This window comes from Gymnogyps californianus, chromosome 11 (genome assembly GCF_018139145.2).
Source record: "Gymnogyps californianus isolate 813 chromosome 11, ASM1813914v2, whole genome shotgun sequence".
NCBI classification, from domain to species: Eukaryota; Metazoa; Chordata; class Aves; order Accipitriformes; family Cathartidae; genus Gymnogyps; species Gymnogyps californianus.
This window is the reverse complement of record NC_059481.1, coordinates 24,380,717-24,396,177: the sequence shown is the minus strand read 5'-3', so window position 1 is coordinate 24,396,177 and position 15,461 is coordinate 24,380,717. Positions and strand designations below refer to the sequence as shown.

The following is a 15,461-nucleotide window of genomic DNA, read 5'->3' as shown; positions in this document are numbered from 1 at the left end:
ACCTGTCTTCTCCCCAGCCCCCACCCCACACCGCACCAAAGACATTTCATTCCCCTTTTAAATCCAGCAGTCAAGGAATAACCCCTCTGGCTGGGCAGTCATCCAAGAAACACTCATTTTGTAGGTAATTAATACTCAGCAACAGGTTTGATGTGCTCCAACACCAAACACCAGCAATACTCCATAAATAACTCCTTCTCTGGTCAGAGTCCTATCCTGGACAGGATACTAAAGGTAACATACATGTGCAGCTACACTGGATTTCCAGTACCGCCCCATACACTTGCTATTAGCATAGCGTACCACCGCCCTCCCAACAGAGAGGGGGAAGCTCCTAGGACAGCTCCTTCCTCATCACCAGAGGTTCTCCTTTAGAACTGGCATATTTTAAGACTAACGTAGCAGAAACTAACAGATGCCCAAAAGGGAGGAAGGACCTTTGCAAAAGCTGCTGCTGTCATCTGAACTCGTCCCTCATCTGAGGCGTAGATCTTGAGGTCATGACGGTAGGTGCTGTGCAGCCTGAGCAAGCCACATCCAGGGAAACCAGCGTAATCACCTGGAACAGAGAACAAACTCAAAATTAAGATTCTGACACCTGCAAAACTATCAGCTGAATATACTGCTTTAGACAACAAACTTTATTGTAGTAACAAAGTTATGTAGAGAATTAATCACTTTCATAGCCAGCATTTAGGCTGCTCCAAAATAGACAATTCTAGCCATATGTGGTGACTAGAAATCTTTGCTTAACTTGGGAAAGTTTATTTTGAGCAAAAAAGTGAGCACTCACCAGTCAAATCTGATGCTGCCCAAATTCTGCAGCAACCCTCTCCCAACAGTCCATAATTGTTCTGCTAGCCTGAATACCCCTGTGCAGAATAAAGTGCAGAAAAAAACCTGCCTCCTTCTACTTGCTCTCTGCACAGGAGCCAGTACTGCTGCCATCAGAACTGCAGGCAGAGCTATTCAGTAGGGAGGCACCTGGCTTCCAAAGCATATCCTGTAGAGCTACAATTATCTTGCAGCACAAAATGCCGGTTTATTTATGATGGCTGAGTCAACCACAGGAGTCAGATCAGTAATGGAAGAAAGCAACTCATGCAGCTTTTGAGTCTGACCCTCCAAAGACACTGCAGTGGTGACTAATTTGCTGCTGCCTGGAATCCCATGATGATTTTGCACAGTACCCAGTCACATTGCCTGAGAAGATGGGAAAACTGCTCACAGCTCTGAGCTCTCGACTCAGAGAAACACCCTGCTAGACAAGGACAGACACCAGCCAGAAGTCAGCTGTATATCTGGACAAAGCTGCCATGTACCAACTGCTACCCAGGAACACAGCATCTCACTGCAAAATAAGATCTCTCCCTCTCCATGAATGACCACGTGAAGCAGAAGTCTCCAAAGCCATGATTCAGAAGGACTGAAGTCACCTTCTACATGCTCAGACTGAGCTCTGCTGTGAGCAAGAGGGCAGCCACTTCGGTGCTCACCGGATATGGAGTTCAGAATTGGCATAGACCATACCTTAGGGCTCAGCCCAGCTTGCTGGTAACTGCACTCCACCTGACCAGAGCTCTGCAAACAGCTCTCTTCTCTCAGGTTTTGGCTCATTACGCTGCAATCTACTCCCTGTACTTCCACTGGAATTGCCTCTTCTGCACACTGTCTTCTGATCTCCCCAATCTCTTGTCCAAGTCAGTGGCTGATCCTCTCAGCTCCGGGCTTCAGAGATCCACAACAGCACCAGGAAGTCCCCAGCCTTTCTAACTCACTGTTCCCGTCTTCAAGAATTGCACACAGGCCTTGTCATGAAGATCCTCTGTCCACTACTGCTCCCTCTCCTTTAGTCTCTGTGCACTGACAGTCTGCTCTACTTGTTGGCACCTTGCAGTAAGCAACACCATGTGCATCCAGTTTTCTCGTCTTTTAGAAAGTTTATCCTCACCCGTTTGCTAAAAATGTGCTCGAGATCACAAGCATCTGACCTCACAGCTCACCTCCCTCAACCTGCTGGCAACACTCCTCCTAATGCAATCCAGGATACCATTTGCCTTCTTTGTGGCAAGGGCACATTGCAAGGGCATATTGCTGGCTCTGTTCAACTTGGTGTTCACCAGGACCCCCAGGTCCTTTTCTGCAAAGCTGCTTTCCAGCTGGTTGGCCCCCAGCATATATTGGTGCAGGGGCTTGTTCCTCCCCAGAAGCAGGACTTTGCAATTCCCCTTGTTGAACATCACGAGGTTCCTGCCAGCCCATTTCTCCAGCCCGTCGAGGTCCCTCTGGATGGCAGCATGACCCTCTGGCATATCAGCCACTCCTCCCAGTTTTGTGTCATCTGCAAACTTGCTGAGGGTACGCTCTGCCCCATCATCCAGATCATTAATGAAGACATTAAAGAGGATCGGACCCAGTTTTCACCCCCGGGCTACACCACTAGTTCCTGGCCTCCAACTAGACTTTGTGCCACTGATCACCACCCTCTGACCCCAGCCGTTCAGCTAGCTTTCAGTCCATCTCACTGTCTGCTCATCCAGCCCATGCTTCATCAGCTATGAGGATGTTACCAGACAGTGTCGAAAGCCTTACTGAAGTCAAAGCAGGCCATAGCTACTGTTCTCCCCTCATCTAAACAAGCTCATCACTTCACTGTAGAAGGTTATCACGTTGATTAAGCATGACTTCCCTCTGTGAATCCATGCTGACTACTCCCAAGCACCTTCCTATCCTTCATGTGCCCAGAAATGGTTTCCAGGATTAGCTGCTCCATCACCTTCCCAGGGACTGTGGTAAGGTTGACCAGCCTGCAGTTCCCTGGGTCCTCCTTCTTGTTGTTTTTGAAGCTAGAAGTGACATTTCCCCTCCTCCAGTCCTCAGGCACCTCCTCCAGTCCCCACAACCTTTCAAAGATAATCTAGAGTGGCCTCGCAGTGACATCTGCCAGCTCCCTCAGCACTCGTGGGTGCATCCTGTCAGGGCCCATGGACTTGTGTATGTCCAGATTGCTTAAGTATTCCCTGACCTGATCCTCTTCCACCAAGGGTAACTCTTCCTTATTCCAGGAGGAAATCTTCTCCAATTCAATCTAAATTAGCTTAATTAATTTGAAATTTAATTAATTAAATTGAATTAATTAAACATACAAGTCAAAGATAAGCAGTATCCAATATGGTCTCATCAGATCAATACAGTAGCAGTGTATTACTTCTGACTCTTCACGTGGATGAAAAAGGCAATCTCAGCCTTTTTTGGTTTTTCCCCTTTGGGATCTTCTTGATCTGTGTGTGTACTAAATGCTTTTCAGAGTCACAGAATTATAGCAGAGAAAATATGGAGAAGTTACCTTCCTATTCTCCTCTCAAGGCAGAATTATCTGTGTTCCAAGATAGATTTCCTCTGTTGTCTACATCTGACCTAAATTCCTTGTTAATCACACATAAATTTTGAATCGTATTTGCTGCATCAGAACGTATCTTATTAGAAGATACAGCAGACATCTGTAGCCAGCTTAGGGATCTTTGGGTGCAAAACCCACTTGAATTATTTATCTTTACCAGGTCAACTCAAAAGAACAAAACCAGTGATGATCCGAGTCACACAGGCTGCACACAGCCCACAGATGTCTGAGCATCCCTCATGCTGGTGGTTAGTCACCCGGGCTGGGCAGCCTGGCACAGTCACAGGACAGGGCCGGAGACACATGGACAAAGCTCACCTTGGCCACCAGGGTACATACAGCGAAAGGCTCGCCCCAGCTCTTCCGCCTGGACTCTTCCCGCTGGTGTCAGCTCTCCACCCCACTTAAGCACCAGGAGAAGGGATGGGGAAGACTCTCGACGAGCTTCTAGGAGACAAACAGGCACTCACTACATCAGATCTCAAAGCTGAGCTTGCAGGGGGAGAGGAAGGGAGGAAGAAGAGGTTGTCATCAGCACCTTGCAGAGCGTCCTCAACACAAACCTGATCCAAAATCCCCAGGAACCAAACCAGCAAGTACAAAATTAAGAGTCACTACTTTTCGAAGGTATAGGCTGACATTCATGAAATTGGAAGCATAAGCCCTGTGGCACCAGCCAGGGTATATTGGTACACTACATTATGAATCACTCCAAGCCTTCATACGATGTGAGCAAAGATAAGATATGGGTCACTAATTTTGCTTGCACATCCAGAGGCCCGTATAGGTAGGATAGCTGCATGCACTCTTGAACACCAGGCTTGAAGATCACGGCAGCAACAACAGTTTTCTTTACCTTCATCTTCGCTTGCAGCTTTTGGATGTCCATGAGGCAGATAGGTCAACTGAACCTTGCGGTTAATGCCAGAAAAATGTCCATACCTGTCACAAGGAGAGGGGGAAAAAAAATTTAAACAAATCAACTCCACTCACCCTTTGCCCAGAGGTCCCCAGGCAGCGCACAGCAAAAATACAGTGCAGGCAAGAGACTTTCTGCTGCAACATCAATTGCCACAGAACATGAACATTTTTGCCATCTACCTGTGACCCGGCACGCACCCCCCAAAAAAGCCAAACAACTCCCCCAAATGAAATTCAAAGATCCATTTTACTTCTCTGCTCTTCAGCTGACAGCACTCTGTGCTCTCATACCCCACCGGGGCTTTAATCAACCTTAGTTAATTTCGATCTACATCTTTAACAAGTGAATTAATGGGATCAAAGGGAAAAAAAAAAAAAACAATCTGCCAGTTGCTCTGAGGATAACCACATCTCTAATGAGCAGAAAGAGCAGGGGAAGGAATCATAGCAAAAATTCATCCCTGTGCTCCACAGACATGGCTTGAACACAGACTGCCTGTGTATGCTACAGCGAGATATAGTTCTGAGAGAAACCCTTCTCTTGTTTCTGAGATGCCAGCACCACCATATTGTCTTTTATTTTGGCTGTACAAAACCTACGAGGACACAAACATCTTTTCATGTTTTCCAAGCTCCTTTTTGTTAAATTTTTGGCACCAGGACGACCTTATTTAAAACAAGATTTGTTCCAAATTTATCAAAATGCTTCACATCAATGTGATCCCTACAGGACTGCAGTTCCTCTCCTGCAGCAAAGGAAGCTCAGTTTTGTCTCAAGTTGCTTAGCCAAAAGCCAAACACACTTGGAACAAGAATCAGCACTGGTTTTGATGCCAAGGAGAAAACGTTAAGAGCATGGCACCTTTCATGTACAGCTGCTAACAGGGGATGGAGCAGACTCTGACCTCTGGGGAGCCAGCGGGCCAGGACATCAGCAGCACAGCTTGTTTCTACACCACATGCTGACCCACGGCTCTGAGACAAACTCACAGTGCCCCGAGATATGAACCCTTACATCTCCAAGACGCTCTTCAGCTGTTCCAGTTTGGATTTCCTCTCCTCAATCTCACAATCACTGTGGGTTCCCAGGTCCACCACAAGCTGCCGTGCAATGTCCAGCACTTCCTGTTGGAGAGCAGACAGTCTCAAGCATCCCGCAATTCTGCCTCAGACTCACCACTGTACTCTTGCAAGGCCTCCAGACGGCTTCACCCAGCATCAGGTCCACGTAGACACTCGTCAGAGACACGTCATTTCATAAGACACAGCTCAGGCAGGACAAACTTTCACACTGCAGTTTGCTTCATCCCCACCCTGTGCTCCAGCCCCGTTCAGAACCAAGCGGGTGCCTCCAACTGCCCCACTCCCTAGCCTGGACCCGTCTTTCACCAGAGGCAACCACAACAGATGGGCAAGCAGCATCAGGTCATCCCCACCCGACAGTCTTCACATCAGCCAGGAACAGCTTCCATTCCGCTCTCATACTATCACCCAGCTGAGTGTGCACGGGGTGGGGAATGAGAAAGGGAGCATTTGTGCAACAGACTGTTGCCCTTTTGAGGGTTGCCACCCTCCCAAAGAATTGCCTCGCACTGGGATCCGTATTACCTGCATGTCCCACGGTAACCCCAGAGAGGACTCCCCTCACCTGTAGCTGCTCTGGTTTCTTCAGCTTCAACTTCCCTGTCTTGTAGCCGTCATATTTCTCAAACAATTCAAAGAACCTGAACAGACAACAAAGAACCCTGGTCCATTTTCTGCTATTTCAGTGCTACAGGGACTGTCATCCCTACATATGCATTCACGCTCTGTTCTTCAGGGAGAACCAGCAGGCCCACTGGCTCCTTCCTGTGCTTCAGAAGGAATTCTGAAAAAAACAAGTGTTCCCAGCCGCAGGTACGAAAAGGAAGCAGCCACTAGCTTCCCATCTAGTGGGGCACTTCCCTTTGCAGCACCTAGCAGACCTTCACTCTTTCTTCCAGTGTTCACACAGAAGGTGCCAGGATCCTTATGGGGAAAGGGGGCTCCCTCAACTGGGCAGAAAGCATTTGCTTGAACGGAGCCAGGAAAAAGCACTGCCTCCCATGCTCTCAGCCCTTCTGCTCCTCCTCTTGATTCAGAAAACGGGCCCTCCTCACTTCCCAGCAGTACAGCATCTTCTTGCCTTGACTCTTACCGGGGATGCTTAACTTCCATCTTCATCTTCTGCTTTGGGGTGCGATCTCCATGCCGGATGACTGCAATAACACAACGAAGCTCCATCCTGGGGAAACACAAGATACACCTGACAAATGTGCCCCTACACTCCAGAACTGCCACCAGAAAGTAGCTTCCCATTGTTCTTTCAGGTCCATTCTTTTGACAGCTGCTTTCCTCATCAGTGGCAGAACTTCTCCCAGACTAAACCAGGCACAAGTGCCAAGGCTGTAAAAGCAGTCAAAGTACTGCAGACACTACCCGGTCATGTGGTTTCCTATCAGGGAAAAGCACCACAGTACCATAATATGACAGGCAGCAGAAAGGACCAGGCTGGATGTTACAGAATCCACAGAAACAGCATTTTGAATTGTGCCAAGCTTGTTTTCATGCCCAACTTGTGTAATGCTCATAGGAGCACTTAGAAAGACCCAGGAAAAAACAACTTGGTTCAGAAGAATGGTTATACAGCTGGGGTCCTGTCTTCGAGCAACCAATAAGAGCTGTACGTAGAAAGATCCCATAGCAATCAGCCACCTGCAGGAACCAGTAGTTAGGCTGGCTAATTTCAGAAGGGCTACATGAGTTTGCTTTTTCAGATACTACAATATCCAACTATTTCTTATAGGGACCCAGAGAAACGGGGATCGATTCTATCAGTCTCATTGTCACAAGGTGTCATTGAAGCCAGCAGCCCTGTGAGCTGTGCAGTGTTTGTGTTTGCCAACTTTTTCGAAATGATCACATGGTAAAGGAAGGATGAATACATACTCTCAATCTACCTTTTCTGTAGCACCTACTTTGTTCACTTCATACAACTGTACAAGTGTGCTGAGGATCACAAAGAAACTTTTACCTTTGGTCTTTTAGCCTTATGTGGTGGAAAACTAGTAGGGCCAACAGTACCAAATGAGGGTCTGCCAAGTGTACAGGTAACGCGAATACTTCAGTTTTCCACTCATTTCACTGACAGCTCAACACGCATCTTCTCCGAGTAGCAGCCTACTGAACAGTGAGCCAGCTACAGCGATGCCCAAATCTGTTTCCTGTGCTGATCAAGAATTTGGGCCTTCTGAAAGCCATGTGAGCAGTTTCTGTAATTTCTTCAATGACTGCTCATCTGCATTCATCAAACCTATGACTAACTTACTATCACCCCTTTTGTGTGCATGGCTAAGCCTTTCCACAGGCATTTCAGGGTTGCAACCACCACAGCAGCTGGAGAATGCCATGCTGCTGGGTGATGTCTGTCCCTTGGACAGTGTTTGCAGTTTGTCCCTCATGTAGCCATCACTGGCATACTTTTGAGAAGATGGCAGGTACTCACATGGTGCCTGAAGTTGTAGGGACAATGGGAATGTCTTCTGCCTCTGTTGGGATAGACCAGGGAATATGAAATTGGGGAGCCAATTCCCGCATGATTATATTTCTGGAAGAAATTAGAACACAAAACTCACAAGAAATTCCATTCCCTTGGTTCTCCACCTCCTCCTTAGGCGGTCCAGCTGAAAGATTTGAAGAGAGCCACAGAATTTCTCCTCACCTTCCTTGCAGAGACATCTATCACACCATGGGCTAGTTAGGGCACCCCAAAGAGACACCAATTTCCCTCACATCACCAATACTGCAGCTGGGCTTAGCATCCTGTAAGATACATCTAGCTGTAGACAGACAGCTAATGCCAATGCAGGCAGGAGCTCTGGGGGCTAAAAATAATTAACCCATTCCTCCCAGAGCGAAGCCTTCACCTGCTGAACAAATGTCCCCATATGAACCACCTGCAGACTTCTCCGACATACTGATCAGGACTCCACATTCATTTTACTTCGCTATGAGTTACCTTACCCGCTATCAAAACTTGGATTTTACATACCCGAGGATTTTGGCACAGTCATCATAATACTTCATAGAATTCTTCACAAAACTGAAGCCGTTCACATCGCAAACGAAAGAGTGGCCGTTTGCCCGCAGGAGGTCGAATCCACACACAGTTTGCTGCATGAGGAAGCACAGGACACAGGACTCAGGCACACTGTGAGGGAGCGCAGCAAGGGGACGGCAGCTGCCCAGACAAGCGGGGCGCACACACAGACCCAGCCAGCGTACACTGCCCCAGTTCAGCTCCACTGGTGCTGCAGCCGTCCTCTACTCTATGCCTACCTCACGAGCCTTGAAGAAGTGTGAAAATACAGCCACTAGCCAGCAGGAACAGGCCCTTCAGAGGAACCTTGACACCCTCACAGCCGTATCAAAGGCCCAACCCACGAGCCCCCGGACTAAGCCATCAGGGCCACCCCCCTACCTCCCAGAGCTGTAAAGGCTTAAGGCAGAGCAGCTCATGGCTCTGCTGCTCTTGCCTCTAAATCCAACTGTTTTGAACCAGACTGACAAGTACAGACAATAAGTGGTGCAGGCAAAGACTTCCATCACTATGTGGAAAAGGCTACAAGGCAGAACAAGCCCACAGCTGTATCAGCACAACTGCACGGGTTGCAGATTGCAGCAGGGGCAGGAACAAGTAGCCAAGTGCTTCTTCTGCTGACATTGCTGAACATGTCATGTAACCATACCTAGACTCACACACTCTACTGACCTGTAAAACAGAACACAAATGTGCACCAAAGCCAGATCAAAAATAGAACAACAACAAAAAAAAAACCAGAGAAAAAAAAAAGACCAAGCTTTCCACACAAACACAACTAGGAAACAGTAAAGGTGGGACGACCGCAGGTCAGATGGACAGCGGCATGCTCAGAATCTGATATTAAATGCTCAGATGTACGCTGGACACCAGCCACCCGCCAGCACAGAGGGCATTTGCTGCAGGCCCTCCTGCCTTCCCAGTCATCTCGGACCAGCAAACTGCCATGGCCAGCAGGACCAGCTGCATGCAGCCAGCAGAGAGGGCAAGTGGCATCAGGCATGGAAGACTGCCACACCAGAGACACATCGGGGTAACAGAGCTCAAGCTTTAACACTGACCGAGATTCAAATCAGACATTCGTGGAGTATCCTGCGTGCATAGGAGAGAAAACACAGACCTTAAAGGCCACACAGACTTTCCGGGCAACTAGTTTCTCCATGGCAGTCAGCATGACTGGGTAACGGATTTCTTTCCCTTCACTGTCCCGTTCAACCTTCCCATCCAAAGCAGGGGATTTGCGAGCCTCTGCATGGGCATAGTCCGGCCCAACAGTGTACACCTGGGAAGAGAAATAGTTACAGCTGCCATCACCACCTAGACTGCAAACACAGAGAGAAGATCAGACGGTCTCACGCATTCCTCCTGTTATGACCTACAGAACACCTGCTCCCCCCTTTGGGATCCAAGCTGCACAGTCAGCACCTCACTGCTTAAACAAACACTCCAGGACCTAAGTAGGACTAAGTAGGGCTGCCCAGCCTTCAGCTATCCCAGGCCTGGAGAAGGAAGGAGCTATTCTAGGCTTTTTCTTACCTTTACATCAGTGCCATCTGTAGGCATGAACTCCTCATAAATGTACGAGCCTGTCTTCCTCACACTGCTCTCTGGGGAGTACACGCTACTCCGGCTGCCAATCTGAAAGCACAGAATAAACATCTCAGGGAAGAGCATGGGGCTCCTTTTCTTAGATGGAAGAACAAAAAGTAAGTTCCATCCCATGTGTAGAGAACTAGGGAAACGCCTCTCAGAACCCCCAGCTATTACAGCGCACCTATTTATGGAGGACAAAAGAGACTCCAAAACGCAGACAGTAAGTGTGTCCTTTTCCAGGCTTTAAAGAGGAGAAAAGTTATTATAGACCATTAGGTTGACTCCAATCACTACAAAGATATAGAACAAAAAACAGCGGATAAAGACCTAGAAAGTCAGGAGCCTAGCTAATCAGCAAATGAAAATAAATGATGACAGGTGATAATCAGACCAACTTAACTTCCTTCTAGGACAGTTGACTGATCTTATGGACAGAGGATGATGATGTTTTCATTTTTAGTAAGGCTTTGGAAACAACCTCAAGTGGCATGCCTGTGTGTTAGCTAAGGAAACAATAATTTTAAGATTATTAATGGCAGATGTGTAACTGATTGGAAAAAAGATATATCACAGCTATTAACTGTTTGCTGGCAAAGCGTAGGAAGTGAGTAAGGGCAGATTCCCTGTGGAATCTAGGAATAAATACTGCATTTATCACATTTGCAAGCTACACTAAGCTGAGAAGGGCAACAATGATGCTAGAGGACAGGAACATAAGTTTAAAAAAAAAAATCATCTTGATAAACTGAGGAAGTGATCTGGAAAAAACAGCATGCAATTCAATAAGGGACACAGTTCTCCATGACTGCTAGATAGGACACGGGTCAAACAGAAGATGGGGAAGGCGAAGTCAGCACTACCACTAAAATATGTCCTTCTGCAATTCCCAGGTAGATGGGGTTGAATTAAAAGTTCTATGAAGGTCTAGATTCCCCCAACACAAAACCTTCCTTTCCCCTTCACCTGCCCCAACACTCCATCCTGAGGCCACATGGGTCTCAGAGCCACAGATCTGTTGGTTCCAACACCAAAACTGGAGTCCTCCTCCTCACCTTCCGAAAGAGCCGCTGGCTGCCCCCACCTGCTGACGTCGGGTAGTAAATATACACATTATGGTCTTCAGCACTGACTGGCTTCTCTACAAATGGCTTTGGGAAAACAGCTCCATTTACCTCCACGTGGTCCTCTCCTTCCACCAAGTTGCACTCTGAAGACAAAGCACAGCAGCAGCATGTTAGGAAAGGGTGACACAGCCCTAGTGCAGAGCCAAAGCCCTCCGGTCCTGGCCAGTCAGCCAGTTTTGCTGTTGGGACCTTTGTCTGCAAAAAACAACAGACTTGTGAATCAGGCCTCTTCAAGCTGATTATCGGTACCTGTTCTCTGCAGAATATCTTAAATAGTACTGTATGTGAAAATGGCTTTCAGTAGAGCCTGGACACTGACCTTCTGGTCTATCAGGGTCTCGATTGAGCACAGCATAGCGGGGCAAGTCTATTCCCTCTTCTTGAAGGATCCGATACACTTCACGCCTGTAGAGGACAGAAACAGTGTCAGAAGAGTCTAGAAGGTCCTCAGTACATGCCAAGGGAAAGGCTTCACTCCCACTGACGAAGAACAAAGTCAAATGAACACAAAAAAGCCTCAAGACAGAGTGCAAATACTTCTCAGCACATGCTCTCCAGGTAAGACCTACAGGCTATGGGGCATGCCTCAGTCCTACTCCGGACAGAGATGTCCCAGAGTAAAACTCTACCTGGCCTAAACATGGATGCTCATTTACTAGCAAATGCCAATTCACAGCAACGCACCCAGCACACGCCAGCTACTCAGATCTGCCCTCTCGAAGGGTGCCCTGTCATGCTAAGCTGCCCAACACCCAGGCCAGGCAGATGCAGCAGAGCCTCTTTTCATCCTGTGTCAGTGGGGAAATCGCAATTCTTTCACTAGAGTTACACCTTGGGGTGCCTGTCAGCACCTACAGGAACACCGCTTACAACCCAAAGACACAGCAGGAGGTTTGGGGTCTGGTATGAGCCCTACCCACACACAGCCAAAGCCGTCCGGCTGTATGCACTGAAGTACGTGACTGCTGGTGGCCTCTACCAAGAGCTGACTGAGAAGCCTCTTGAAGTGTCTGACCAACATACCCTCCTCAGAATCTGACCTGGCCTTGCTCCCAATTTCTGTCCCAGAACCACATCCCACTACTTGGCTCTCCTACTCAGAGACCAGTCTTTTTTGTCTTAGTTGTGGCAGTCTCGTTCTGTGAGACCTCTTCCGCTTCCTACTTCATCTAGCCGTTCCTTACAAGACATTTGCACCAGAAAACGAAACATGCCAAGTCTCAACGGTTTTACCCCCAAATCTATTCCCCTCCATGTTTTGGAGAAACAACCCCTAAAAGCCACTGCTAAGGTCCCCGTCCTCCCCATCTCACTCATTTGCTTGTGGCCAGGAAGATGAAGTTTGCACAGCATGCTGAGGAGAGGAATCAGACAAAGGAAGAGGGAAGGGGCTTTAGCGGATCACAGACACCTACCTGTCCTGGATATAATACTGCATGTCAAGGTCATTAATCAGAAATGGCTTGCACAGCTTGGCATAAGCGACCGCTTTATCCAGGGGGAATCCTGAAATATAGGGGGGTGGGGGAGAATCAGTGGAAGCTTGTCGTGGTTTAACCCCAGTCAGCAACTAAGCACCACGCAGCCGCTTCCCCCTCCTCCCTCCCAGTGGGGTGAGGAGGAGGAAAGGGAAAAAAAAAAGTAAAACTCGTGGGCTGAGATAAGAACAGTTTAATAACGAAAGTAAAATATAATACTAACAATAGTAATAATGAAATATAATAATAATAATAGTAATGAAAAGGAATATAACAAAAAAAAGGAGGGGGGGGGGGGGGGGGGAGAAAAAAAAAAACCAGTGATGCACAATGCAATTGCTCACCACCCGCTGACCGATGCCCAGTTAGTTCCCGAGCCGCAATCTGCGCCTCCTGGCCAACTCCCCCCCATTTATATACTGGGCATGACGTTCCATGCTATGGAATACCCCTTTGGCTAGTTCAGGTCAGCTGCCCCGGCTGTGCTCCCTCCCAGCTTCTTGCACACTTGCTTGCTGGCAGAGCATGGGAAACTGAAAAGTCCTTGGCTTAAGATAAGCGCTACTCAGCAACAACTAAAACATCAGAGTGTTATCAACATCATTCTCACACTAAATCTAAAACACAGCACTGTACCAGCTACTAAGAAGAGAGTTAACTCTGTCCCAGCCGAAACCAGGACAAAGCTCCCTCGCCCAGATCTCAAGTCGGCTAAGGCCTGCCACAGACTTTTTACCTTTGGAGTGGAACGATATCAGGCAGTCACAAGAGGGCCAGTTCTCCACCGGTTCATTCAGAATAACATCTTCCCCCATAATCACCACTGTGATATACTCAAACTTGCACAGACGCTCCAGAATCTGTGTCATGGGCTTTGACTTGGACTTTTTGGTCATGGCACAGATTCCAACCACAATCTGCCGTTCAGGTGGCTAAGGGAAGACAGAGATCAGTTTAGTACAGGGTCAACTACTTTACTGAATTTAAACTATAACAGTATAGAAACGCAGCAATGCAGAACAAAGAAGGGATTTTCTTCCAACCTTATGCACTCACAGGTCTTGCTAGACTTGAACCCGTACATGCTTCCAGCTCCCACTAGAGTCCACTGGGGGACATCATTAAGGAGCAGCCCAAAACAACCGCTTCTTTGCCAGGCAGTATGTACCTCCTCCTTTTACTGGGCACTAATGCTAAGGTCAGAAACAAATATCTGGCACCTGAACAAGCAGCAGGGACTGGAATCCCACATTATGTTCTCTGGCCCATAATTCACCAAGACAGTTGGTGGACTTAGGCAGGCTCAGAGAAGAGCCGCAAATGTTTTATAGTGAAAAAGTCCAGGAGCTCAGTCTGTTTGTCTTATCTGAGAGAAAATGAAGGGAAGATTACAACAGTAAGTATCTACGAGTGGAAGAGAAACGGTACCAAGTGCTCTTCCATATATCTGACAAAGGTACAAGATCCAGCGGGATGAAGTTAAGTTGAGTGAGTCAAGAGAGAAGGTGTGCATTCAAAAAGCATTGGTAACCATAACAGAGGAACAGGCTAAGGTCTGCGGCGGACTTTTCATCACTGTCTAGAAACCCCAGACTGGATGTTTTCCTGTCAGATTAATTCTGGCCCAAGCAAGATTAAATGCAGTGAGATCATCTGAAGTGATACACACAGGACTGCGGGTTACCCAGCACAAACAATTGTGGCTTCAAACTGTAAGCTGAGACTTTAGAAGTTACTGCACTGACTTGCAAAGCCAAGGTTCCACAGCAAAAACAACATGTGGGAAGTGAAAGGGTTTCCAAATCCTTCACCACACCTGATAAATAGCTCCTCACTGAGCACCAAGGTACACAACACTGCGTGGGTTTGAAGGAAGCCCACGTGGGCTCCTAGGTCAACAACCCACTTGTAGTGGAGACTCAGGGTACAGAGGCAATGGAAACAATCACTGCACTGGCGTATGGTCCCAGCAATTCGCACAGCCAGCAGCAACGTCCCTGCAGCATCCAAGTCCCATGTGCAGAACAGCAAATGTAACATTTAATATAACACTGCATAGGGGCCAAAAGCAGTCAGGAGCTGGAGATCATTCTCCTTTCTGCATCCTGTTCCTGGAGGTTACAGAAAAGAACAAATGCTTCCTTTCTGCAGACACAACTTTGCCCTTTTCACAATTTCCAGAGTTTTCCTGAAAAACTTCCCTGGTGAAACAGAAAGATTTACAGGAGTGTCAGGGTTAAGTTGCTAGGACAAAGAAATCCGCTATAGTACCTGAAAAAGACCTGCAAGTTAAAAGGCTAGGATTTACTGCAGCATGAGGCAGCGAGTATGGCAGCATGACAATGCAATACGTCCTGTCAGAAATGACATTGCCGTTCCCCATTGCTGTGTCACACAGCCTGGTGCCATGTCCCCTGAAGTCCCAACAGCCTGCAGCCTCAGCAGCAACCGCGCAAACCCTGGCTGAGGCCCAGGAATTCTGCACAGATGCTCCAACCCAGAATGCCGGGACCTCCTTACCGACTCCTCCTCTTCATCATCTTCAAAGAAATCGGTTTCGTCTGTCTTCATGTTTGATCCCAGAAAGTCTGTCTCATCATCCCTGGAACCGACAACAAACCTGGGAGTGGAGTTCTCTCCCTCACTGGAGGTCGTCAGGGACGACATTGCAGCTTCGGTGGCCGACCATCCCGCTCTGGAATCACAGCGTGCAAAAAGGGATAGAGAAGGTCAGATGCAGGGCGAGCCAGGGGCCGGCTGTGCTACTGGAAGCAGGTGACGGTGGGGAGGGCAGGGACTGGTCTGGCATTAGTGAGCCCAGGGACGTG

At 48.0% G+C, this 15,461-nt stretch overlaps 1 protein-coding gene across 3 annotated transcripts in view; it reads right to left on the bottom strand.

Annotated features, from left to right (window-relative positions):
• The window catches only part of PPIP5K1 (diphosphoinositol pentakisphosphate kinase 1), a 47,666-nt gene extending 32,344 nt beyond the window's left edge, over positions 1-15,322 (bottom strand). For all 3 annotated transcript variants that reach the window (XM_050903046.1, XM_050903047.1, XM_050903048.1), the window contains exons 1-15: positions 15,154-15,322; positions 13,370-13,565; positions 12,571-12,661; positions 11,475-11,560; positions 11,084-11,238; positions 9,975-10,076; positions 9,559-9,720; positions 8,391-8,512; positions 7,845-7,946; positions 6,498-6,584; positions 5,970-6,045; positions 5,337-5,446; positions 4,257-4,342; positions 3,719-3,847; positions 438-559 (exon numbers count right to left, since the gene is read on the bottom strand). In XM_050903046.1, the coding sequence (XP_050759003.1) occupies positions 438-559; positions 3,719-3,847; positions 4,257-4,342; positions 5,337-5,446; positions 5,970-6,045; positions 6,498-6,584; positions 7,845-7,946; positions 8,391-8,512; positions 9,559-9,720; positions 9,975-10,076; positions 11,084-11,238; positions 11,475-11,560; positions 12,571-12,661; positions 13,370-13,565; positions 15,154-15,300 (1,773 nt within the window). In that variant the 5' untranslated portion in view covers positions 15,301-15,322. The remainder of the gene's footprint in view (positions 1-437; positions 560-3,718; positions 3,848-4,256; positions 4,343-5,336; positions 5,447-5,969; positions 6,046-6,497; positions 6,585-7,844; positions 7,947-8,390; positions 8,513-9,558; positions 9,721-9,974; positions 10,077-11,083; positions 11,239-11,474; positions 11,561-12,570; positions 12,662-13,369; positions 13,566-15,153) is intronic.
• Between the last annotated feature and the right edge of the window lie 139 nt (positions 15,323-15,461).